The sequence below is a fragment of the Pipistrellus hanaki genome (genome assembly GCF_964339955.1).
Source record: "Pipistrellus hanaki genome assembly, chromosome: 10".
Lineage (NCBI taxonomy): Eukaryota > Metazoa > Chordata > Mammalia > Chiroptera > Vespertilionidae > Pipistrellus > Pipistrellus hanaki.
This window is the reverse complement of record NC_140512.1, coordinates 20,316,559-20,344,415: the sequence shown is the minus strand read 5'-3', so window position 1 is coordinate 20,344,415 and position 27,857 is coordinate 20,316,559. Positions and strand designations below refer to the sequence as shown.

At 40.9% G+C, this 27,857-nt stretch overlaps 1 protein-coding gene across 1 annotated transcript in view; it reads right to left on the bottom strand.

Annotated features, from left to right (window-relative positions):
* Nucleotides 1-27,135, bottom strand: part of GNAI1 (G protein subunit alpha i1) — a 69,735-nt gene extending 42,600 nt beyond the window's left edge. Inside the window, exon 1 of the mRNA XM_084897043.1 lies at nt 26,739-27,135. Coding sequence (XP_084753169.1) covers nt 26,739-26,856 — 118 coding nt within the window. The 5' untranslated portion in view covers nt 26,857-27,135. The remainder of the gene's footprint in view (nt 1-26,738) is intronic.
* Between the last annotated feature and the right edge of the window lie 722 nt (nt 27,136-27,857).

The window sequence follows — 27,857 nt, the reverse complement described above, 5'->3', positions numbered from 1 at the left end:
CTTTATTCTTGCTTCTCCGATTGCTGGTATCTTTGTAGAGCCATCCAATGACAGCTGAGAAATCATGGAGAAGGTTAGAAGAAGAGATGGACAAGGAAAAGTGGGGAAATGAGATAGGCATAAAATCAATGTCTGACAATTCTGAATATGGCTCATTAAAAGGTAAATTGTGAGCAGTCAGAAAAGAAATCACTGGCATGAGGAAGTAGCATTATGTTCACTAAAAAAGGTGAGCCTGGTTTTGAGAAGACTATCAGAAAACAGGCATGACTATACCCGATACCTAGAGTAGCTTAATTTCAGCAAGCCTTTAAAAATATGTCCAATAATATTCCATGCTCAATTTGAAAATAATGCTAGCCTCTAGTTCACTTAGATGGGTATATATCTGGAATCTACTTAAAGAATGTTGATTAATGAATTACTATCAGTGTGTGAATAACATGCTACAAAATACATATTTTAATCATGAAGCGGGCAAAACAACTACCTCTAAATATCTCAAAATTCTGTCACAATGGGCAAGAACAAATTATCATTACATATGTTAAAAGGGATATAAAAATAGTAACACATCTTTGAGATCCATATGTATTGGTTTGCACTAAGTAGTTAGTTATACAATGAGTTCCAGTGAAACAGAATTACAGTGCCAACAAGTGAAGCGTTTGCTAAACACAAAACTGAGTGATGGAGAATCTACCTTAAACAGACCCTAATACTGGAGGACATGTAGAGTTCAATCAAGGTCTAAGTACTGGCTCATGTAGCGTTTCAATCGATGCCTAAGCACTGGCTACTGTGAAAATTTATTCTGGGTTTTGCAAATAGGTATTGGCCCACCCACAGAAGGGCTACTAGGACACTAAGGTATCTGTGGGGAATGTGATAAAGATGATTACAGAACTAAAATTATAAGCTTAAATAAGAGTGAGAGATTCTAGGATAGGGACTATTATTTTCTTTAAATATCTAAAACCCTTTCAGATGCTTTGTAAGAGAGAACTGACACACACAGTCTAGAGGGAAATGAATACAGGGACCACCGAGACAAATACAACCATCCGCCTCTCCCTTGGGTGGCCCCAGCTAGTCAGCTCTGAGTCTCCCTTGAAGCCAAGTCAGTAACCTGTCATGATCTTTAAAATAAACCCAGCTTCACAAATTATCTTTTTACAGTTTAACATTTTGTGGGAAGACAAGAAGTTTTACATCTCTCCTTGCAGATGAGAAACCAAGAAGATTACCCACACACATCCAGTCTTCTTTCCCTGAATGCCATCCCAACTCTCCCCCATGCTCCTCCCACATGGTGTCTCAAAAACCACCAGCCATGCTCGGCCACACACTAACCCCTAGGATGTAGCTGAATAAGGGCCATTTGTTATTTCTCCCCGGTATCCTGAACATCCCTCCCACAACCTCTGGGAGCCGTTCAAGTATCCCTTCAACCCAAGAAGGGTCCTTTCCAGGTGGAGAGATGCCCCACTGCCGGCTCCCGGAGGAACACCTCTTTGAATACATGAAACTGAAGAGAATTCTGCTGATTTTGCATCACCAACTATGGAAGACATCACCTCAGTCTTTTCCTGCTGTTACACTGCATTAACCTGAGCATTCAGGTGTGTACCCTTGGTTTGAGTCCTGTAAGAAGAGTATCTGTTTTCTCATGTAGAAAATGAGTATAATAATACAGAAACTTCCTCAGCGAGTTGCTGTAGGATTTAATAAAATACCTTAAGGAGCCAGCCAAACGACCTGGCACATTCGTTTATGTTGCAGAGCCACAATGTACTTCTAAAAACATATGACATTTTAAAGAAATTCATTCTCTTTGGCACAAACATAATTAAGGAGCGGAAAATTTCACTAGCATGCCCAGTGGTAAATTCTTGGCATTCTTATACTCTCATTCTCTAAATCAAGGTCTTCTAACAGATTTCTCTTTTATCACCAACGCGGTACTCAGTTAACTTCTCAAATACGTCTCAAAACATACTGTCGCTGGTTTAAGATCTAATGTCCCTCTCAACATAAACTAATCTCCAACTAGGTAATAAACATGTGCCTTCATAACATAGCCAGTGTCACCCAACACTCTTATATCTGACCAATAAGGCAATGCCTAACTAGGTGGTGAGAATCAAATAAAGGAATAATGCAACAGTACTTTGTAAACAAAAATGTACTACATATGAATGGAAATCTTTGAAGGCCACAACCAAATCGAGCTGGGAGTTGTCTGATCAATTTCCAAACTCTGACTTGCACGGAGTTTCTCCTGGACACATATTTATTCCATGATGGGGATACCAGAGTAAATCCTACTTATATGCCAACCACCTGTCTAAAATACAAAGTTGAGCACAGTAGACATTGTCTTCTAAGTCTTTTTTAACCTGAAAAGTTCTTAAAAGACCAGCTAGTTCATTCCTCTCATTTTTCTTAATAATCAAACTGAGGTCCAGAGAACTACAGAGAGGTTGGGCTCTGTGCACTGCTGTATTTTAATCTACACCCCGATGACAGTCACATGCGCACATCACGTGCAAACAGTTCTGTCCCCATACCCGCTACACAACATTTTAAGAAAAATTGCCTGCAGTCAGCTAATCTAAAAGAGGGGCTACCTATTATTTGTAAAAGTCACTTGTGAGGTGTTGGTGGAATCATTTAAAAGAGAAGCAATCGTCTCCCAGAGAGGCCTGCAGGGAAATGACCCTGCCTCTAAGCACAGATCCGTGAAGCAAAGTAATAGAAGGCACTCATTTATTTACTCAGGGTTAATGAGTGATCCAGCCAACTCAGGGAGGTCAGCACTACCTGTCACAGAAGGAGCATCTAGCTATGCCCAGCACTTGACACGTATCTAACCCTCACCACAACCCCTATGAGACGGAGGGTGTCTGCCAATTTCACAGATGAGGAGATTCGGTTCCCCAGAAATTGTCCCTCCAGTTAAAGTGTGGAAGTGAGATTCAAGCTGAATTCTGCCTGCAGGAAGACCAAAGTCTTACAGCATAGAAAAGTGAACCCGAGAAAATCTACCCCAAGGTAACCGTAACGAAAGGTTCCCGGCCTTCCAAATAGGAAACCAAGCATATTTCAAAATGTTAGCACTCAGCCGAGAAAGAAGACAGTAAACAGAAATGTCTCAAGCGTCTGCTATGGACCACCCGCTGAATGTTACTGCTTGAACTTGAGCTGTGGTCACCAAGAACTTAGGTTTTTCTAGACAGTAGAAGACAACATTTCAAAAGAAATAGAGAGGGGTGGGGTGAGGAGGCGTCCATCCATACAGCCTGGCTCAAAAACAACGGACCAGCCACCGAGCGATGGTTCTTAGCGTGGTGTCAGCCAGCCAAGCCCATCTGGACTTGTGCCGAAAGAGGGCACAAGGGCATTGCAATAAGCAAGCAAATAAAACCTGAAAAGAACTGTTTCTCAAAAGTCTCTGTGGACGGTGAGAGCACAAGGCACAGGAGAGGAGAAAGAACACAACAAATGCATATATGTGCACTGGCAGTCCCAGTGTCCGGGGTGCTCAGGGAGAAGCAGCAGAAGCTAGGCCACCTGAGTGCAACCACTCTGGACGACACCACCCCTGTGAGGCACAGCAGGAGTGGAGGGAAATGATGGAGTCCAGGTGGAAGCCAAGAGCAAAGACAGCAGAGAGATTCCTCCTGGCCAACCCCATGATGGACGGGGGGGAAATGTGAAAGAGGTGGGTTTTCCGAGGCTGGCAAGAGTAGCTTGATGCACACTGAGAAAATAGTCTTTCACCATTTGCAATGGGACTTCCTGTAAAAGCTCACATTTTTGGGTAAAGAAAAAATGTAATTAAATATCTAGAAACAGTCGTAACTATGAGCATACTGATTTAGGATGCAAACACTTCACTAAGAATTTTAGAAATAGAAAAAAAAATATGATTTCATTTTAGTGCTTCAAAAGCCTTCCTTCGGAATAACTGTACTTATATATTTTGGGGGTGTGTTTCCCCTTACAGAAGGATATCATACATCTGTCACCACTAGATCTGGGGTACAAGGACCTTCTCTGTCCTTTTCTTTTACTTCTTCCATAAGAAGCACACAGTAAATGCTTGCTGAATACATTTATTTAAGACAGGGAAAAGTGTTTGGGAGAATTATCCAAATGAACATGGCATCTTCCGCCCCAAATGCCTGCTCCAACAGCTTTCTTTTCAATGTCACCTGGAAGACAGGCATACTTGCCTGCTCGTATGTACATTAACTTTCTAATAGCCTGATCAGTGACACACTCAATTTTTTTCTTAAACATCTACCTGCATAGCTCTGTTCCCATTCTTACAGAATGCCATCGCTACTTAAAATTTCAAAAACCTCAATTATAATCACTGATCTTTAATAATAAAGACATCAGCCTACTCACTGACTTTGACACCTTAATGACTAAGAGAGCAAAGTCTTTAAAACTAGACTACATTAAACATATTTAAAGAAGGTAAGCACATAAGAGTTTTTGTTTAAGCACGATGAAATTGCTCGATTTTTAAGAATAAAAGCAACACCTCTAGAACCAAATTCTGAAATCACTAAAGCCTTACAGACCAGGCACATATCCCAAAAAATCATTTCTGTGTTTTATACATGTACTGTTTGATAGAAATACAGAATTAGAAATGCTCTGAGATGGATAATACTAGCAAATAAAATTTTGTTTCCTTTTTTTAAAAAAAAAAATTATGATTAAAATATCCAAAAAACTAAACAAAATAATTCATGTGTTTGATTAATGTCAACTCTAAATGGTTTGTCCTTATTCATGTAAGGAGACTATTAAAAGCATTAAACTTTTCCTTGTACCAAGAAAAGCTCAATAATTTTAAGAGTTACATAATCTTACTTAGAGAGTCAATAATTTCGAAGATTTTCTGCACTTTAGTTGAAATACAACCTTTATAGACAATTCTCTTAAAAATGAATGCAAGGCAAAAATGGAAGAATAACCAATATATTATTTCATTTTTCCATAACATGTAAAATGAATTTTTGCTGCAGTGATAGTTCTCATTAGAGATGGAACTCTACTTAAAAAATTATATCTGTAACCTAGTAAATTGAAAATGCAAGTCTGTCATAATTAGACCCCACATATAATTATGGAGCACAGCCCAGAAAGCTATTCCTGAGGCCAAAAGCTCTAGTTACAAATCATCGAAATCTTTCTCAATCCTTGCAACTTGGAGAAAATACCATTTTCAAGAGATATTTATAGTTTTCTCTTAATGTAAACAGGACCATCATTTGCTTGAACGATAAATAAAGCAAACCTAAAAGTGATCTAATAATTGAGCTGTGTGATATGTCAACCATGAACCTAAATAAAGTTACTCCAGTTAAGAATATAAATTACGGTAAAAGCTTGTCTATCTAATTACCCAAATAAAAAACAAAAGCCAAACATAATTCCAGTCTGGAACTAATGTATACACAAGAGTTCACAGCATCGAGTTTTGTCATCCTATCCCTGCCATTCTTTCTAGGGCAAACTCCCAAAGGTTTGGGGAGGATCCAGGCTTTATTTCCAAGTCCCTGTGCACAGAGTTCAATCCTAGCTTATCATAACTCTACCAAATACAGAATTCTCCATATTTGCACAGAGCCTTAAAAATACGCCCTTAACATAACATTAACAACTCAGACCCAAACACAAGACATTATAACTATAAAGATAACAAAATAAAGGTGTGACCCTATACTTTTCTGCCCAAAAAAAAAAAAAAAAAAATCCAGCTAGTGAGAACCTGATTTCTATAGAGACTTGCATAAGTTGACTATCTGGAACATTTCTAGAAATTATACTAAAGGAAATAGAACAAAATAGAAGTCACAAGAGATTAAGAAAGCTATACAATCTTCTAAATGCAAGAAAGAAATGTATTGCTTTCAGTTCACTAATTTTCCCCCCTCTATTTCTTAATCATGGCACAAAGGATGTATTGTTTTTAGATAGCTACCTAGGGCCCTATTTCAGAATGTTAAGAGCATTTACTAATATGAACCCTCCAAATACCTGACCAGAAACATTTCTTTGGATAGTCTCAGTATTTCAGCATCTTAGATGGAGCAAGCACCCTATCGCAGGCATCCAGGCAATTCTGACTTCTTTATAAACCATCTGGCTGTTTTTCTCATACAGTCTCAGGGCAAAATAACCCCCAAAATATCTGTGCTTATCCTGTAGAAATGGAAATGGTTTCAATTCCAATTCAATAACTAGACATCAGTGTTCAGATATATGTATAATGTTATTAAAAAATACAAACATTAACTACAGCTTACCAATTTTTAAGATATACATTTTAGCCCTAACTGGTTTGGCTCGGAGGATACAGCGTCAGCCTGCATACTCAAGGGTCCCAGGGTCGATTCCTGTCAAGGGCATGCATCTTGGTTGTGGGCACATCCCCAGTAGGGAGTGTGCAGGAGGCAGCTGATCAATGTTTCTCTCTCATCGATGTTTCTAACTCTCTATCCCTCTCCCTTCCTCTCTGTAAAAAAAAATTAATAAAAATATATATTAAAAAAATATACATTTTATAACCAAAACTTTAATCCATAGCTGTAAACCATGCATTCTACCCAAATAAAAAATAAATTCTATATTAAAATGAAAACTGTTATTTTTCTCGAAGAGCACATTAGACATGACAGGCTTGACTAATCTGCCCTCGTTATCGTGTGAGGCCAGCTGGCTATCATCATGCAGGGCCAGCTTGTCAGTGATAGGGACATTTCTACATGGTGGCATATTCCTAAAAACGTATTATTTTAATTACCTTGGCTAATGAGAAAGTCATCGATGCAGACTAGAGTCTCTCTAAAATATTACAGTCCACATTTTTTTCTTTGGTAAATATAGTCTAGCAAGTATAATTAACTCTTTCCTCAAAGATTCAGTGCACTTAATTACATCAGTTTTTTTTTCTTTCTTTAAATCATGAATTCTTTTTTCATTTGATATATGTCAGCCCTACATATCAAAGATCTAAGATGAGAATGAATATGGTAATACTAAGCCCAGGTTATATATATCCTGAAGTTGGTTTCTCCTACTCATTTTTTTAAAAACAAAACACTATTTTAATGTATATGTATGATTTTGTGTCTGCTTTAGGAAAGCTAGTTAAAATACTTGATTATGTATATCAGGTAACATTGGTGTTTTAAGTTATAATTATTAATTCTTTCAACGTAAGGCATAATTATTAATTTAGTCAACTAATATTTACTAAATGCACACTGATTATCTGGACCTGTCACCTTAATAGGGGAAAATACCCTTTAATTTCACATGAAATAACCCAAGAATAGATGCTTATTTTAGATCCAAGCATAAGAAAAGTACTGATAGGCAGTATACCGCAGGGGTTAACAACCTGGAATTAGGAGAGGAGATATAAAAAAATCTAACCTGGACACTTACTAGTTGTATATCCTTGGGCAAATTACTTAGTGTTTCCTAGTTTGTAACATGAGATTAATATTGTCTACCTTAGTTCTAGAAAATGTATGGAAATGGGGCCCATGAAAAAGGAATGGAAGAGGTAATGAAAGGAGAAAAGAACATCATAAATAAAAAAGTGGAGACATCAACTCAAACAGATCGACCTAATATTCTTGCTTGTGCTCATGGGTAGGCCACAGGGCTGAACAGTTAACAGCTCTGAATTGGAAACGGCCTCCCTGTGTAAATTCAAATTCCACCCCCAGCATTTGTCCTTCCCATAAAAGACATTTCCCTTTGCATTATTTTGTCGCTAAACTTCTTGAGGGCAGTATCCATGGTGATGGATGTTGGATCCACACACTTGGCATGGCCTGTAGCAGATAGTAGATAATTTAATGGGCTTTGAATGATATCTGCCTTGGCTAGTAGGCCCAGAAATATGTTTTCCACATATAAAATCAGGCTACTTGGTGGAAATATTATTGAACCTTGTGATTCATGATATCACCGATGACGCCTCGGTGACACACTTACCCCAATGAAAGTGGGAACACCACAGGAATGAGGGTTTTGCAATAATTCAATTAGAGAAAAGGGAGGAGAGAATTGAGACATCTACGGTATTTGGTAGTATAGGCATGCCAAATGCAGAAGCAGTCTATATCTGATTCATATTATAATCAGCACAGAATAAGTAATGTTAATGAGAACTGCATAGTTTGTAATATTTTGGGCTCTGTGGTTGCTTAGAAGAAATGTGATATCTATACCTAATGATTTGTTTCCATAATTGTGTACATTTAAGTGATATTGTAATATATTAAAATCAATAGGAGGAATCTATAAAAAAAATGTTTCCACTTTGTTAAGGATCCATATATTACTCAATTTTGATAAAAATTCTCCCATGGGCAGAACTAGGAATAAGTGAGAAGGGCAGGGTATTCCTGCAGAGAAACAACATGAACAAGGATATCAAGATGGAAAAGCACAGAAGTACTCAGAGGCACAAGGGTCAGCCATGAAAACTAGGGGCAGGAAGGGCGAAAGCCAAACCCCAGAGGCTCTGGCATCCCATGCTAACAAACAGTGTGATATTCTATACAAAGGTCTCTGAGCTGTTATTGGTAAGATCAAAGCTGTCATTCAAAGGATTAATTTAGAAAGAAGAGCACCCAGTGTGTAGGTTGGAAGACTAGGGAGGAGGGCATTACAACAGACTGACCTTGTGAAAACTGCAGAAAGAGGATGATGAACAAGGCAAGGGAAATGAGAGTAAACAAGGCTTGGAAATACCCAAATGTGAGAGCACAGCAAAAGGAGATCCCTAATTGACATAAATTAGCCCACAATAGCAGCCATTAAAAAAAATATCCGGCAAGTGGGAGAATAAACATCTGCTTTTATAGCACCCTGGTTAAGAAGGAAAAATGTAAGCACCCTGATACCCCTCCCCCTCATCCATTTCTCTCTCCCTTCTTAGAAATAACCAGCACTTTAATTTTGATGTTTATTCTTTCCATGCATGTCTTTCTATTTTGCTATCTATGCGTGTACCTATAAACATCTGATATAGTTTTGAAGATTTTGTAATTTAAACAGCTGTGTCACAGAGCATATCATTCTGCAGAATGAAAATTTAACATTGTTAGTGAGATTTAGCATACATTCATCTTCTCTATATAATTATTTCACTTGTAGAGTTGTATAGAGCATTTCCTTTTTAATATATGCTCTCATTTATTTATTCACTCCTGTTTACTTATTAACTACTGATGACAAATGATTTAAGTATTTCCAAATTTTTCTATTTAGCAATATTGCAGGAAACATTTTTTTTTTGGTATGAGAGCAACACTTTCTCTGGAGTTGGCACCAATGAGTGGGAATACGGGTGGACAAAACGTTATCCAAAATGGTTCAACCAACTGATGCTCCCACCAGTATTGTATTAAAGTTGTCCAAGTCAAAATTTCAACTGTCTAATTCTGATAGGTGAGAAATTATAACTCAGTTCAATTTGCACTTCCATGATAATATTATAGGTAGTATGTGTTGCATATGCAATGTTAACATGAACAAATTAATCAATCTTGTCTATTATAGTTTGCATCTTTTTGTTTGCTTCCGGTTTAAGAAAGTGTCAACTTCTGATGAAAAAGTTCTTAGGTTGTATATCATGAAGGCATAAGAAGTTAATATAAAATTATCATACGTTAAAAATCACTGAAAGCATAGTTATAAGGCTAACAATTTAAACAACTCAATATTCTTACTTAACTTGAAGTAAAGCCAGTGATCTTTGTCAAAAAGTAATAAGACCAAGAAACACACAAGGCAGAAAATACAATACCAGTAGGCAAAGTATTGCAGGACAGGTTCTGTAATGGACCAGACTATTTTTAGAAGAGAGTCTTCATATTACCCCTTACATCCCAGATTGCAGATTAGAGTAACAACGTGATTTCATTTTCACCCTTAAATTTAGTACGTATAATTACAAAAACTCTCATACCCCCTGCCCCAGTTAAAATGTACATTTGGGGAAAGCAATCTACCAGTATATGTCATAAGCCTTAAAACATCTCAAACCTTTTAACACAGTAATTTCAGAAAATAATGGAATACAGGCAGTGATAAATGCATAAAATATGACCATCACAGCATTATTTCAGATTAAAAAAACTGGAAGATCTCAATTTTCTTTCTTTTCTTTTTTTTTAAAATATTTTTATGATTTCAGAGAGGGAAGAGAGGGAGTTAGAGAAACATCAATGATGAGAAAGAATCATTGATTGCCTCCTGCCCGCCCCCTGTGCACATGCTCAGGTTGCGGGGTCCCAGTCTGCAGGCCTGCACTCTCTCCACTGAGCTAAAAAGGCTAAGACTCAATTTTCAACATCAGTGTGATTAAATAAACTGTGACAGATCTATAAAATGGATTATTATATAGCAACTAAACGAGATTTACTGAAAATATTTAATGATAGGTAAACATTTAAGCCAAAAAGGGTATAGTTACAATCATAGACAGTATCATGTTAATTATTCAAAATGCAGAGAAAAGAAACTTACTCAAAGATTTATTTTTCCAAATGTGCAAAGTGTACACCTATACTAATACTTTGTAACTAGAGAATTAACATTTGAAAATAATGAAATACTAGAACAAAAGAGAGCAATGCCTATATTGTATTCCTATAGCAAAATAATGCTGCATAGAACTGACGATTTTCAAGTCACACTGAGACATTAGTAATATCTTGTGTCAGACTCGAGACTGAATAACACAAAATATATGAGACAATGTAGTACATATATGTATATGTCATCACTGATGGAATGGTTTCATAAAAGCTGTTCCTTTGTTGTTTAAAAGTCAATAAAACTACTTTCTAATACTGTATATACAAAGGATTTGAAAGTAGCATTACATTATTTTTTTTCTTTTTCCTTTTCTTTTTCCTTTTCTTTTTTTTTTTTCTTCTTTTTTTTTTTTTTACAATCTCACAGCCTTTCCCCGGCTTTTCCAAGGAGCAAGTTCAGTGACACTGAACCAGAGAGATGTACTTGATCAAAGGTACACTAACCCTTCATTTGCCAAAGGCCCAGGCCTCCACAGTTTGAGATGGGAAGATCAGATTTATCTAACTCTGGAAAACTAAGTATTGGAGGCAGTGAGAGGTGTGAACTGAGCTTAAATCTAATGGAGCGAAGACACCAGAAAGCTGGAAGGAAGACACTGCAGCCCGGAGCCAAGGACAACCACCCTGGGTTCTGGGCCCACTGCTTCATGGAGAGTGTCCGCCTCAGGTTTCCTCTGAACTGTCTGTAACATTGCCCTTGGCTAGAGCTAGCTTGAGGACTATCTCTTCCTCGTAGGGAAAGAGCCCTCCCTAGAAACAGAAGTGTTCTTCTCACACGTAACATTATTTACTGTATCTAACATCAGAGATGACAACTTTTTATAAGAGAATGATACATAAAAAATTAAATGTGAAAGTAGAGAAACAGATACCTAAAATGGAAGAAAAAATAGTTTGTCTTTTATGCCTAAGAAAGTTGAAAAAAAATGTGTTATTTATAAAGTTTCTATTGTGAAGTTGTAACAGTAGATTGTATTAAATGTTGAAACAATCTTGGCTCTCTATTACATAATCCATTATCGGAAGGAATGTATTAGGAAGATTACTATAACAGAAATGCTCTGATTGAATGCTTTAACTTAGGGCACATACATACCAAGTTTGGGAAACTTAATTATAGTAAACTAAACCTTGAAAATGCAACAAATGTAAATGATATATAACATTAGTAAATAACTTTTCCTTGCCTGGACAGCCTGTCTCAGTGATCTGAGCATTGACCTATGAACCAGTAGGTCATGGTTCAATTCCCCGTCAGGGCACAAGCCCAGGTTGTGGGCTCGATCCCCAGTGCAGGACATGTAGGAGGCAGCTGATCAATGATTCTCTCTCATCATTTATGCTTCTCTCTCTCCCTCTTCCTTCCTCTCTGAAATCAATAAAAATACATTTTAAAAAACTAACCCTCCCTCAATCACAGACTACTGTATGGGGAAAATGACAAGTAAGTTACACTTCTATATTTTTACTCAAAATGTTCTATCAAATAAGATGATGATCTTGGCTGTGAACTTGCCCACATAACATTGATAAAACCTATCATAAATCTAAATAGCTAATTTTAGCTTCCAGAAATCTGGACACACCATTATGACAAATAAATTCTATACTATTACATAATTCTAAAAATATTAAAGTTCAACTCTCAACTTATTCCCCCATTGAATCCCTTGTAGAAGTTCCTTATGGCATTTCCTACCTTTATTAAAAAACTAGAGGCCCAGTACATGAAAATTCATGCACTGGAGTGAGGGTCCCTCAGCCCGGCCTGCCCCCTCTCATAGTTCAGGAGTCCTCAGGGGTGGGAGGCGACCCAGCGATAAGGGGAAGTCAATGCCCCATCACACCTGTGCTGCTGCCACTGCCGGCAGCGCAAGCCTTGGGAAGCCCTGGTTACCTGAGCCTCAGGCAGCCCAGGTTGGCTGGGCAGCCGCCATCCGAGGCTTGCCTGCACCTTGGGCCTGTTCTGGGCGGCTGGGGGATTAGGGGACTGGGGGACTCCAGAGGCACACGGAGTGGACGGACCTACCTGGGAGCTGGCCCAGCACTGCTGTGCCTGGCAGGGCTGAGGGGACTGGATGCCACCATCTTGTGGCTATGGGCGCAACCATCTTTGAGGTCGAGGCAGTCAATTAGCATATTCCCTCTTTATTAGTAGGATATAAGTTGCTTATCTGACAAATTCATGCTAAAGCTTGAATTTCCTAACATGTTCTGTTTTTTATTTAAATAACATTTGCTCACTGATGAACAAAAATATCCAGACACACAAATATATAATTCAAAATCGACACAATTCTACGAATTATAAAAGCAACAGTTTTGCTGGCTGAGTCTCCAAAGGTGGTCACTATTAAGAGTCTGTTAAAATTTTCATATTTTGCAGAATCACTGTTTTTATACTAGTTACTTTTACATTAGAGCTTAAGTTATTTCAGATGTGACTGCAAAAATTACAATGGAGCATATTTTTTGGTTAAGTTTTCAGAATATTAGTTCTGAACTACTAGACATCACCATGAGCACAGTATAAATTACTGTGCAGCTCATTACTTATTCTTTGCTCTGAAAGTTTTTGAATAGCTTTTAGCAAAAAGCAATAAAATTCAACCTGATGTACAAAATGCAATCATACAAAACAAAATTAAAATGATATTCCACAAAGGCATACTAAGACAAATGGGAGAGAGGAGAAACCCAGAACCCATTTTTTTATACTTAAACTTACAACTAAGCAAGTCAAAATAGACATATGGTTTTTATCTAATGCTTATATTCTTAAAGAGCATTTTTTCTTCTTTAATTAACATCAGCTTCCCAAAAGTTATTTCATTCCCAGATACCTAGATAATACAGACCATAGGAATAGCATTTGATAAATATTTTTTGAATGAATTGATGCATGTTTCATAAGAACCAGATGTTATATCTATCTTAAAGTAAACCCAAGCAGCAAATAATACTACAATAAAAGCAGAAGTTACAGAATATTTATGCTATATTTAATCACAAAATACTTCATCTTTTGTGGGTACTTGTCAGTAAATATTATTGTGAAGGACAGTTTTCTAAGATGAGAATTCTCTTTAAAGGCAATGGAAATTCTGTTGTATGTGTATACAGATTAGGCGAACTGAAATTATTCGGAAATAGCATGATCAATTATTTTAGGTCCAGTGACTATGCACTTTCTCAGAATTTGAAGTCACTTTTTATTTACTTCTCACAAAGGAATTTCATCATGAACACTATCAGAGGAAAATGTTCATAAAGTCATGATTATAAGGTCACATTCAACCTAACCTGAATAATCATGTTATCAAAAGGAAAAATTCACTTTAAAAAATCTTGCTTCAATACACAGAAGACTCATTATCACTAATTATAGTTTTTGATCACTCTCCATGAAGCACATGTGTCCATGCAAGATAATATCAAATAGTTTTTCTCAAAATGCACTCTAAAACAAGGCTCCAGATTAACTTTAGAAGTTTAACTATATAATGAGTATGATAGGCATTATATGTGTGTATGTACCTAAATGTGAATGCAGGAAACATAACGAGTGCTTACTCTGTGCAAGACACTGCTTTAAACAGCTGGTTGAGAGGCTTAGGGGAGGCTTCATGATGTAGCAAAGATGGGATAAGTCTTGAAAAAAACTCGAGAGGGAGACATGGAAAAGATCCAGGAAGGTCGCTAGGACTCCAGTTCTTAGCTTCTCGAAGTTTGGACTGGACTGTGGGTTATCAGCAAAAGCATCCCCTAAGAGCTTGTGAGAAATGCAGAACCTCAGGCCTTACCCCAGACCTACTGAAGGAGAACCTGCATTTTATAAGATTCTGACCTATTTCTATGCATATTAAAGCTTCCTAAGGGATGCTTTATGAAAGCAAGATGAGCACACATAAAGCATCAAGAATATACAATAACGATAATTGTGACAAAAACCTAACTTCAGAGCAAGAATGTAGACAACAGAGAATGTAATGCAAGGAATACTTTGAAAATTATCAATGTGCTTTTTATCTTTTACATAAACATGAAAAGCGGGAGAAGAGGCAGACAGGGGGTGAATTAGTGCTGTCCAGACAGAAATGGGTAAGTACAAGTGGCTTATCCATTTCTATGGCATCCCAAGGTAGAGACCATAAACCTGGCAGCCACAGGGTAATCAGTTACCTCCTTGAAACTGCAAAGGCAGATGAGGCTAAGGGGGCAGGGAGTCACCTCTATCTTCTCCTCTTTGTGCTATGTTTCAGAGGTGAATGGTACGTCAGAGAAGATGAAGAGACTGCTAAAAGCAGACAGGCCTCTTCGGGGTCCTGGGAGGAGAAAAGTCACCTTGGCAGCAGCACATCTAAGCAGCCTGGGAGAGAAGTGCGGGGAAGCAGAAGGAACGCTGAGCCCATCTCTCCCCAGCACCTGGGCTTCACTGCAGAATAGATGCAACATATAATTTTCCACATGTGTGAGTTGAGAGGAAAAGGCAGAACACTCAAGATAGCTCAGAGCTGAGCTACACGTACTGCTTCTGCAGCAAAGGGCTGCCCAGGAAGGACAGAGATTGGGAGGTGCACAGCATCCGTGAGAGACAAGGAGAGTAGAGATAGTAAGAGAGATGACTCTGACTCTGACCAAAATGAGATACAATGGACCAAGAAGGATATTCACACGCAAGCGGTAGGTGCCAGCAGACAAGAAACAAGCTGGCTACCCGGGACAAGGGCACAATGGCAGCCAATGAGGATGCCCAGGACAGTACTGGGAGACCGCCCCCACACACTGCTCTACGCCCACCCTCACCCCCACCCCTCCCACTCACCTCTCACCCTAAGCAGAGACCATATTTAAGGAGAGTATGAGCAGTTTTGCTTGGGTTTTATTTTGTTTTGTTTGGTTTGTGTGTTTGATTGCATAGCAGGTTTTTTAATTTAAATAGCAAGTTTGGGACTAAAAGAAAGAGCAGGTCATTATTGGGATTACTTGCAGTGAGAGTTCAGATATCCAGGCATGCCTGCATTCTTATGTAAATGGTTACAGTGGAAAGTGAATTTCTTACTATGAATTGTGCATTTTCAACCAGAAGATAATCTACATAGGGTAAAAGGCACAGACCTTAAGTGTACAGGTTAACTCATTTTCCACATGTTTACATCTGTGTAAGCATCCCCCACAGCGAGACTCAGAACACTGGCTGGATCACAGAAGGTTCCCCTGTGCCCTCACTCCGTCCAGGAGCACCGGGAAGGCCACCGCCGCTCTGATTTCTCCAGCCTGTCCTAGGCCCTCCTGTAAATGGAACTACGGAGTGTGTACCGGGTTTTGTTTTAATGCTGGGCATGAGGTGAGAATGTTTATGAAGCAGGACACAGGAGTTGTTAAAGAAGGGTGAAGACAGCAGAGGATCAAGATTGATGGGAAGGTGCCGGAGGCGAGAGAGATGAATGAGTGAGCAAGTGCAGAGGGCTGGCCCTGAGTGAGGGGAGCACCACTTCGTCAGCTCTGACTCCCTGACGGACCAGCATTAGGACTTCGTACAAACACAACAAATTGCCCACATGCATTTCCTGATCTGGCTGCTGGTGACATGGATGTGCTCAGTTTGTGAAAACTCTGTAGATCAATTTTAAATTGATTATAAATGAATGTAATTATTGAAATTAGATCACCTTAGAAATACCAGTATGAAGGCAGTTTTCTTCTAACTCCTGTTATAGTACACTAGGGGCCTGATGCAGGAAGATTCCTGCAAGAACAGGGCTTCTGGAGGGCTTCTCTCCTGTCACCGCCACCTCTCCCCACGCCCCCACCCCCCACGCTTTCTCTGCTGCCTCTACCCCCATCCCCTACCCCATGCTTTTCCTCCCACCGCTGCCACCCCCAACCTCACTTGCCCTTCCACTGCTCCCTTGCTTTCCACTTTCTCTCCCTCTTCCTTCTATGCTGTCTTCAGTCTTCATTCCTCCCTCCTTCAGCATATGCAAATTAACCGCTACCTTTGTTGGGTTAATTTGCATACTTGCTCTGATTGGCTGTGGGCGTAGCGAAGGTATAATCAATTAGCATTAGCATTTTTCTTTTTTATTAGTGTAGATTGATCTTAAGTGCAGTTTACTTACAGGTCCCATGCCTCTTAAATACCATGAAAGGTTGTCAAATAAAAGGCATGTACCCAACCAAGAAAAAAATATGTAGATTAGGTAAGTAAAATCTGAACTGTTTCCTTAGAAAGGCAAGGTGCACAGAAGGAATTCTAGGTAATTCTTAGGGACTCCTTTGAAAAATCATTAAGAGTCATAAATACTATCACAGATTCAGTCTTTCCTTGTCTGTATATCAAGGTTACTGCCATTTTTCAAGAGATATTGTTTCTCTTGTAAAAATAAATTCACGGTAATTCTGTAGTTTTATTAGAAATCTCTTTGAGTCATCAGTACAGGGAATTTCAAAAAGGTTTTGAAATTTGTAGAAAGTAATCAAAAATCCCCCTGAGAAATGGCACATTCATTTTAACCAACTCAAATAATGTTTCATAATTTACCCCAACAGCTTTGTTTTATTTTCAAGAGAGGAAAAAAAAAAAAAAGAAAAGAAAGAAGCCTGTAGAAATTCATTGCATTTGTTTAAAGTTGGTCATAAAACATATAGAAAATTACTTTTAAATGTGCAGTTATTTAAAATTCACTCCCTACAGAATTCTTATCATAACATAGATATTTACCTGGTCTATTATTCCCAATGGGCCTTCTGCTAACAGAAATCCAACTCCCATGAGGAAGTTTCGGTGGGATCAGGAACTAGGAATTAAGACTGATTTTATATTTATCGAAGCCTTTGCCATGGAACACACTCTTTGCTAAGAAGAGCCAACAAAAGAATGTCTATGACATAAATGGATCAAGCTGCAAGGAGGCAGAAAAGGAGGGCTGACCCCAAAAAGTCTCTAAAGTATTTAAAACAGCTGGTATTTATAAGAATGTATGTGCCGCCGAAGCCGGTTTGGCTCAGTGGTAGAGCATTGGTCTGTGGACTGAAAGGTCCCAGGTTCGATTCCGGTCAAGGGCATGTACATTGGTTGCAGGCACATCCCTGGTGTGGGGTGTGCAAGAGGCGGCTGGTCGATGTTTCTCTGTCATCGACGTTTCTAACTCTCTATCCCTCTCCCTTCCTCTCTGTAAAAAATCAATAAAATATATTTTAAAAATAAAAATAAAAAATAAAAAAGAATGTATGTGCCGTGTCCTTCTTGTTCCTAAGCATGTTAGATGAATTAGCTTACTTTCCCCATAGCTTATTTTCCCTATGAGATAGGCAACTGCCTGACATTCATAGAAAAGAAAACGGAGGCTTAAAGAACTGGGGCAACTTGCTCAAAGTCTCCAGGAAAACATTTTACTGCCAGAGTTCTGGGTCAACCACCTTTCCCTATCTGGAGAGTCTCCTTACAGAGCTAAATAAATTTTGGAAGGGTAAAATTCTTTAAAAAAAGAGAGTGTAAGAAAGCTAAATTCAGAGATGACATGTATAAATCCTAAACTGTAAAGCCATACAATACAGAGCCTAAGGCCAATCAATTTAAAAAAAAAAATAAAAAAATAAGTTCAGAAGTACATGTAGAAAATGGACAGATGTATAACCATAGTAATTTCTGAGAAACATGCTACCTACACCCTCATTCCACAAGATAACTAAGACCTCAATCTTAAAGCTCTGTTCCTTTCCTATTTGCCATTTTGAGGAATTGTTTTTATGTATATACTAGAGGCCTGGTGCTCGAATTCATGCACGGGGGGGGGGGGGGGGGGGCGGCCAACCCACTCCTTTCCTATTTGCCATTTTGAGGAATTGTTTTTATGTATATACTAGGGGCCTGGTGCACGAATTCGTGCATGGGTGGGGTCTGGCCAACCCACCCGATGGGGGCCATCAGGGCCAGGCCAGCAGAGGGGAAGGGGATATAGGAGGTTTGCCGGCCAGCCCCGCCTCCAATCAGGGTGAGGGAAGTCCAATCGGGGCTGGGCTGGCAGGGGTGGGAGGGACTGCAGGAAGTCGCCTGGCTCTGGGTCCAATAGTGGTGGGGGGGCAATCAGGATTGGGGCCAGCCTGGGGAAAGTGCCGTCCCCAATTATGGGGGCGAACATGGGTGGGGCTGTGAGTGGTTGGCCGGCTGGCCCCAGCCCTGATTGGGGTGGAGGGACTGATCAAGGTCCTGATTAGGCCAGATGGTCGCCAGTGTGTGTCATAAGGACAGGTGATTCCATCATTCTGTCATTCTGGTCACTTGGCTTTTATATAGAGAGATTTCATGTCCCTAGTAGTAGATTATAAATTCTCTTAAGGATCTGGTAAACTAAGACATAACTTGACACCAAGGACACAAACAATCTTTACAAATGCCACCAATGGTAACTCTTACCACCTAAGGATTAGCAAGACATAAAGAATAGACTGTGGTTAAGCTTGTGAGCACCATATCATCCCATGTGACAGACATGACGGTGAGAATATATTTAATGTCTCATAGAATGCATTTTATGAAAGCAGTGGAGCCTTGGCTGGTGTGGCTCAGTTGGTTGAATATCGTTCCGTATACCAAAAGACTGTAGGTTCAATCCCAATCAGGGAACATATTCCAGTTACAGGCAACCAATCTATGTTTCTCTCCCACATACATGCTTCCCTCTCTCCCTTCCTCTCTCTAAAATCATTTAAAAATATTTAAAATTAAAAAAAGGAAAGCAATCAAATAACATGTGAAGTAGCAATGCAACAATCTTGTTAAAAACAAAATGTCCCAAATATTCAAATATAAAAATCACATTTCATTTTACCACTTAATATACCAAGAATCACAATATTTTTCTGATCATGCAATAAGAATTTGGTCCTCCCAGTTAATTTCATTTCTTAGAACTGTGTTATGAATAATGCTGTAAGCTTTCATTCCTCTAACCAGCAAAATATAAAAAAGATACCATGGATATACTGGGTCAAGATTCACTAAAATTACCCAAGGCACAAGGGTTTTCACTTTAAAGAACTACTAGTCTCAAAATTAATATTCAATCATTGAACTAGTCATTGACTTAGTCAACATTTATGCAAGGACTATGTACCACTCCATAGGCGATAAACAAGTTGGACAGATTCACGCTCTGATGGTGCCAACCCCATAGACATCACAGACAATAAAAATGTAAATGCACAAGGGGATTTCAAAATGGTGCAATTATGGAGGGAGAGGTGGGGAGACTGATTTAGACTGGATGGTCAGGAAAAACTTCATTGAAGAGGAAGCAAACAAAGAAAAGTCTTCTTCTTTCACACAAGGTCTCAAGTGAAATCGCATTTGAAGCACCAGCAACTGGTAGTTCTGCTCTGACTGTGACTGTCACACACATTACAAAGGATTGAAGAGTCTAAAATTAGTCATTATGCAGTCCCTGAAGTTACATATGAGACGTCGGTGAGGATATCTGGAAGTGCAGTGCTTCTGCAACAAATGGAAAAATGTGAAAATGGCTTTGGAATGAGGCATTAGACAAGAGGCCGCTGAGGAGCACAATAGAAAAAGCTTAGCGGGCCTTGCCACACTGAGAGATACAGACATTAACATCACGTGAGGGCTCAGAGGGGAGGACCATGGCAGAGAAAACATATTTGCTCTTAGAAAACACCCAGGTTGTCATGAACAGACCGACTGTGGATAAATTCATAAACTCTAAATGTGCTACTGGTGAGAACTTGGATGGAAAAGAGGGTCATGTGATTAGAGACTAGAGGAAAGTGGGTCCTTGTATGCAGTGGCAGCAATCTTAAGTGAATTTATGTCCTGCAGTTTTGTGGAGCAGAACTTCTAAGCTAGGGACGTGGATATTTAAATGAGATTTCCAGGAAACTTGTAGAAGGTACAGCCTGTTGTTCTTTTCTTGCTGGTTTTAGCATAATGAATGGGAAGGGAAAATATTAACTAAGAGAACAAAATGCAAGAATGCTGTGTGATCACCATAATTCTTCAGGCAAGAAACAGGCCGATAAAATGACTCAGCTGCAAAGGTGTGCTAACTTTTTTTAAAAAGAAAGAATGACTCCCAGGGCGGAGTCCAGGGCACAGGAAGCTGAGAAGAGTCACCAGGGATTACCCGGAGGCCTTGAAACCTGAGGTACTCTGGAGAGTGTGTGGGACTGAGGACTCCTTTTTTAATTTCCACTTTCTCCTCTTTTGAGCAGGAAGGCCTACAACTGGTGCTCTCTTCCTGTCCCACCATTACATTTTAGAAGCAGACACTGTGTCTCCTAGTTTCACAGGGTCCCCAGTGAAAAGGAGTTTTGTCCCAGATGGATTATACCCAGAACCTCACGCAAAACTTAGTGCGATTGTGAGGTCTGGAGGAGACACTGGACCTTAACAGGATGCTGTGATGGGTTGAGATTTACGGAGCTGTTGAGACAGGGGAAGTGCATTTTGCATGCAGGATAGACATGAACCTTTGGGAACCAGAGGGGCAGACTGTGGTAGGCAGAAGAACAGCCCTCAAAGATGCCCAGGTGCCAGTCCCTGGACCATGTTCCCCTAATGGCAAAGGGAACTTTGCAGATGTGATAAGACATAAGGATCCTGAGGCGAGACCATTATCCTGGATCATCTGGGTGGGCCCAATGTTATTGCAAGGTCCTTATAAGTGAATGAGGAAGACTCCACCAGCCATTGTTGTCTTTGACAGGGAGAAAGGTGCCATGAGCCAATAAAACCTGGTGGCCTCTAGGCAGAGGTTGGAAAAGGCAAAAGAATGGATTCTCCTCTAGGAACTCCAGACCCAAGGAACCCTGCTGACGTCCTGATTTTGACCCTGTGAAACCTATTTTGGACTTCTGGCCTCCAGAAATGTAACATGAATAAACGTGGCATTGTTTTAACCCACTGGGTTTATGGTAATGAACATTCATTTTTAAATTACTTTTGCCCTATTTCTGTTAAGGTTCTTAATTAGTATTTAATAAGTTATGACAGAATGCAGCCTAACGGCTACAAAATTAGGTACAATTGACGGCATTTCATATGGCTCAAATGCCATCTGGGATCTGAGCTCCACCAGCATCACTCTCTGGGAAGTCACACATTGGGTAACTGCATTCCAGAACTTGTGACCAAGAAATATGTGACCTAGAAATGTAACAAATTCAGCCAGGCCCTCCCATGTGAATCTGTGGTATCTTGAATTTTCCAAAGCAGAGAGGTGTATAACAAAGTAAAACTTAAGACTGTGATTGAAAATTCAATTTTTCTTTAAAAAATTGATAGCCATCTTTTTTCAGGTTTAAATGATATCGCCCACTAAATCCTATAAGACAGGCATCCCATTTCCTAATATCTTCCACTAAAACCTCTGACATAGGCACTATATTTCCCATCATTGATAAATTTTGCAAGAGTCGTGCTCTTTCTTATGTTTAAAAGAGGCCAAAAAGTAGAGATTAGAAAATGATATTTATCATTACAAAAAAAAAAAAAATATGTTTTTAAAGACTAGCACTCCAAGTGCAACAAAGTAGACCTTCCACCAAGGAATATCCATTGTTGTTTTCTTTAATTTACCAAATAATGTAATGACAGTTAAAGGTCTTATAAATATGGATACAATTTGCTTTAGATAACATGCATTGTTTTGTTCTTCAAATACTATTACTACTCCTTTGTTGTTTACGCTGTTTGTCTGGGTAGTTGTTTATTCCCGTGGACACTGAAAATGGAAAAGTATAAAGTTTATAATCTAGGTAAATCCTAATCCCCCACAAGGTATCAACTTAAAACAATTAAGAAATAATTATGCACAGGACAAAGTAAATGGGCTGTTAGGGACACAGGATGACTTACTAAGATTCTGCTCCTAAAGTGCTCACTCCAGTGAGAGAATCGGGCCGGGCATAAGGCTAACCAACACTAGAAACCGGTGTGCCAATATGCTTTACCATATGCCAACTGTTTCTGATTGGGGGGGAGGGGGGGGGGGGAGGAGTGCCCTGAAGAAAGAGTACAAGAACAGGAGGAAGCCAGGTGTAAAAGAAAGTTTTCATTCCGCAGGCAACACAGATTCCTGAGCAAGGAATTTGCATGGTAACGATGATGGTTGGAAGAAGAGCTAGAAGCAAAGATCAGAATCTGCAGGAAAGCCAACTTGGAACTAATTAGGCTGCCAGAGGCAGAGAACTTGAATTAAAAATGTAAGAATGAAAAACAGAAGATAAAAAAAAAAAATCAACCCTATTAAAACACACTTTACTACCACCTGTGGCTTCTGTCAAAGTAATGCTAACACAAGGCAGGTACATGAGCAAGAAGCACAGAACCCGTGTTGACATACCAGGCTCATTTATTCAAGGAAACGCTTTCCGACATCTCAGATCCTAAGCCAATTCTAAGGAAATAGCTAAAGCAACGAAAAATCCGAAGGTTCTGCAATACCAGAATTTCTCAACTAAAGAAGCCATAGGGCAAGTTTAAAGGAAGTAAAAAGGACTAATGATGTAGCTTCTCAAACAGCCGGTTGATGGAAGCAATGGAAAAATATTCACCAAGCAGGAGAAATCTAGCCCCTCCTCTCATTTTTACTCCACCTATAATATTTACACCAAGCAAAAAAGGAGGTAAGGGTGTGGACTTGTATTTGGTTTTTTTTTTTTAATAAAACTCAGAGTATTAAAGTGAAATAACCTATGAAGAATTAACTCATGTAAACTTTACTCTTATATAATCTAATCCCTGATAGCTTTAAAAACTATAGACTAATATTCAATAAGTATCCATTTGTATAATACAGTTTCACTGAAACAACAGCCTTGGCCTAATGATACTGCCCTTGGATCCATAATAAGTTATCCTCAAAGACATAACAATAAACAAAAAAGTTTTCTCTGAGACAATGAGCCATATGTGATGGAAGGAGAACGCTCCTTATTTTAAATAAATGTATCTATTTAGTAGTGCTATTCTCATACTAAAATCTGGAAACACCTAACCCTGACTTAATTTCCTTTGGGTTATATTGGTTAAACTAGTTCGCTCTTTTTAAATACCTAATTCATTGCTCCTATTAAGGATAGTGAAATACCTCTGATTTAAAAAAAAAAAAAAATTATAATAGACCAAAATCAGTACCTGAAACTCTCAACCCAGATGTCTAAAAACATAAGGTATGTCTTAAGAAAAAATGCAATATAATGAACTATTTATTTAGTACACTTTTATTATTTTTAATATACTGCTTTTAAATGTACATTGGAGGCTTTCTGCTTTAAATTTAAAAAACCATTTGAGGAGTAAAACAAGTTAATTGAAGAGGAAGAAGACGTAATGTAAATGGAATTGACACTGTAGTTATAGGTTCCCTAGAAACTTATATTTTTAGTTGATTCAGTCGCTGTGCTTTATAGGGAATGATTTCACTGTGCTGCTTGCGCGATTTAAACATCCCAAGAACCAAAGGTCAACACTTCACTGCTGAAGTCAAATTAGAAGGGGAAATATTTTCAAAGATTCCAAGAATTAACATTTATGAAATAAATAAGCCAGCATTCTGTTTACAGGAAGCAGGGTGCTGGAATTCTGGGGGAAAATGGTAGAGTGGGAGTAAGATAAGGAAAGAAGGAAGGAGGAGCATTGAGCCAACAAGACAGAATTTCTACAGAGAAATGTAGGCAAAAGCAAACAAAACATCAAAGCTAGAAAAGACCAGCTAAAGGAATCCAGTTACTAAACATTTTTAAAAACCATTCCGAAATCTAACATTCCTGGTATGAAGAAAACAAATTCCCTAATTTCTTGTGAAAATTGCGACTCTGCTACACCTTACTCATCACCCTCACTATAGTTGGCTGTAGAGATGCAACTTTTGGTTCCAGATTAACACATTCAACGATATTTAACTGTTAATCTAGAACAGCAGATCTCTGCCTGAGGTTAACTTTTGCCCAGAGGGGACATTGGGAAAAATCTGGAGACACTGTCGGGGGTCACAGGTTGAGGGAGATAATGCTGGCATCTAATGGGGCAGAAGCCAAAGATGCCGCTAAACAAACTACAACTCATAAGACAGCTTGCAAAACAGAGAATCACCCTGCACAAAATGCCAATAGCTCGAAGGTGGAGAATCACTGATCTCTTCTGAAGGCAAGCAAAAACCAACTCCCTGAACCTTTAACCTAGGCATCTTTCTCTAATAGACATCTAAAGCATGAGACAACACCAGGGGACTCATGTTTCAATTGCTTCAACATGGTGGATAGCTGGCTCCCATTCAGAGTCACCCTACCCTATACGGAAACACTGATCAGAGCAGGAGTGCAGAAAAACAGGGAAAGAACTTTTTTTTAAATCCTTTTGTTTCACTTTTGAGTCAAGCACCTTTAACTCACAAAAGAAAGACCTACATGTTTCCCTATGAAGGTGTTTCTCTTCTTGCTCAGTTCACGCTGACCTTGGGGGGGGGGGGGATCAATATTTCTCATTAATGTAAAAACTTGGGTAAACAGTATTAACTGAGATTTATGTTGGGCGCGAGTGTAAAGAAAGACACCCAGGTCTTTAAAAAGCAAAGTTATTTCACAGTTTGCTTGCAAAATGACTCAGATCATTATTACTTCCAGTCATGCCAAGTTTGCTGCCTCTAAGACTACAAGTAATGGAGAGAGAAAAAAACAAAACCATTTTTTTCCTGCAGTCATTAAACCAATGAAATAGAAGCTTACTGAACACAGGCTTGTGCAATAGTTCATATATATATATATATATATATATATATATATATATGTAATATACCATAAAAACAAAAGCAATCTCTGGGAGTACAAATGATTCTGAGAAATCTATTAGCTACCTAAAAACTATTGGTGGTGGGGAGGCCAACAACAACAAAAAAAAAAACCCTAACGCAGAAACCTACAAATCGTATGCTGGGACTATTTTCCTCATGTATCTCTCTGTCAAAACCCTCCCTTACTCTTTTTTTAGGTTCAATCTCCCTTGAAACAACCGGAAAAGACCTCCGCGCAGCGTTTCACCAAGAGAACAACGCAAAGAGCAAACAAATAAGAGCCTTGGCTGGCATTGTACCTGGCAGATCTCATTCATCAGAAACCTGGCAGCGGGGAGGGGATCCAGGTGTGTCCAGACCCGCTGGTACCTTCACCTGGGTTTCCATCGCTCGAGGATCTCATTGGAGCAAATGTTACCCAACTTTGGTGGTTTCCATTCGCCCCCCCAATCCCCAATCATAAAAATGAAGCATCCAAGCCTAGCCTACATTTCCTTAGGCAAATGCCATCGGGTCAATAAATTCAGTCCTGCTTTAACACTGGAAGTCCAAAGGAAAGGTACATTTCAATCCCATAGGAAGGTAAAAGGAAAGGTGCATTTCAATCCCATAGGAAGTCCAAAGGAAAGGTGCATTTCAATCCCATAGGAAGGTAAAAGGAAAGGTGCATTTCAATCCCATAGGAAGTCCAAAGGAAAGGTGCATTTCAATCCCATAGGAAGGTAAAAGGAAAGGTGCATTTCAATCCCATAGGAAGTCCAAAGGAAAGGTGCATTTCAATCCCACCACCGAGGCCCCACAAAGGGTGCGCTCCGCTCCCAAAACGTGGCGCTCTGGACGCGGGGAAACCACGGCCGCCACACCGCCACCCTGTAGGAAGGGTTTCGGGCGGAGGGTGTAAGGGCTTTCATGTTCTTGTCACCCATGCATCGCCTTTCATCTTCCCAAAGCTGAGCTAACTTCAAAGAAGGGGGCTCCCCCGACCCGCTCCCGGGCTCCCCGCGGGTCCGGTCCACACCGAGGCGCGCGAGGGCGCGTTCCCACCGCCCGGAGGAGGAGGAGGAGGGGGCGGGCGGGCGAGGACCGGGAGCGGGGCGCCCGCCCCGGCCCCGCAAGGCACCCACCCGACCAGCTCGGCACCCCTCCCGGGCGCGCCCCCCGCCGCCCGGCACGTCCCCCATCGGGTTCCTGGGCGCCGAGGGGCCCCGGACAGCGAGCGGCCCGACCCCCCGGCTCCCGGGGCGCCCCCCTCCCCACCCCCGGCCCCGCGCCGGCCCCTCACCGAGCAGCAGCAGCTTGACCTCGCGCGCCGCCTTCTCGCCGTCCTCGCGGAGGTTGCGGTCGATCATCTTGCTCCGCTCCACCGCCGCCTTGTCCTCGGCGCTCAGCGTGCAGCCCATGGCGCCGGGCGCGAGGGGGGCTCGCCCGCCGCTCCCTCCGGGTCCCACGCGCTGGCCGCGGGCACAGACAGGTGAGCGGGAGGAAGGGGAGGCGAAGCGGCCGGCAGCCCCGCGCGCGGCTCTGCCCCGCGGCCCGGCTGTGCGCTCCCGCGTGCGTGCCCGAGCGCCCACGGGTCCCGGGCTTCGAGGCTCCGATCCGGCGACTGGCGCCCTCCCACCCGCAGCCGCGCAGCAGCCCGGACCGGCCCCGCCGCCCGCCGAGCCGCGTCCGCGCCGCCGCCGCCGCCCCGCCCCGCGCGCCCCGCCCCGCGCGCCGCCGCGCCCCGCCCCGCCCCGCGCGCGCCCGCGCACGTGCCCTCCGACAGCTCCGCGGGGCGGGCGCGCGCCGCCGCCGCCGCGGACCCCGGGGCCGAGATCCGGCGAGGCCTCCGCCCCCCTTACCCTCCCCGCCAGGCAGCGCCCCCCGCAGTCCCGAGCTGCCTGTCCCGCGATCTCCCGACCTCCCCTCCCGGGCTCCCCGGGCGGGAGCAGGATCGCGTCCCCGCGTTTCCTCGCACCCGGGGATGTGTGCGGACCTGCCTGCCGGGTGCGGGCGGGAGAGGAGCCAAAGTTGGGAGCCTCAAGAGCCAGTTCGGGGCGTTCCAACATGCCCAGTTCCGGGAGCCTCCCAAAGGTTTGGGAAATGCAAAACCCCTGTCCGCTGGCCTTTGGGGCTGGAGGAAATAGAGGGAGCTGGGAAAGAAAGGGAGCCCTGTCAGAAGCAAAGCTGGGATTTGTTGCGGGGAACAGGAAAGTCGGGAGGGGGGGGTATAGGAAGTCAACTTTCTTCCTTCCTTTTTTTCATTTCATCCTTCCTTCTAGCCAGCCAGCCAGCCATCCTGCCCTTCTCCCATCCTCGTGTTTCTTTTCACAAGCAGAGAACATTTTGAGGGATTTTTCTCATAGCCCAAGAAAATGTGAGACAAAGAATCAAAGAGGATGTTTTTAAAATGCCAAGAGGA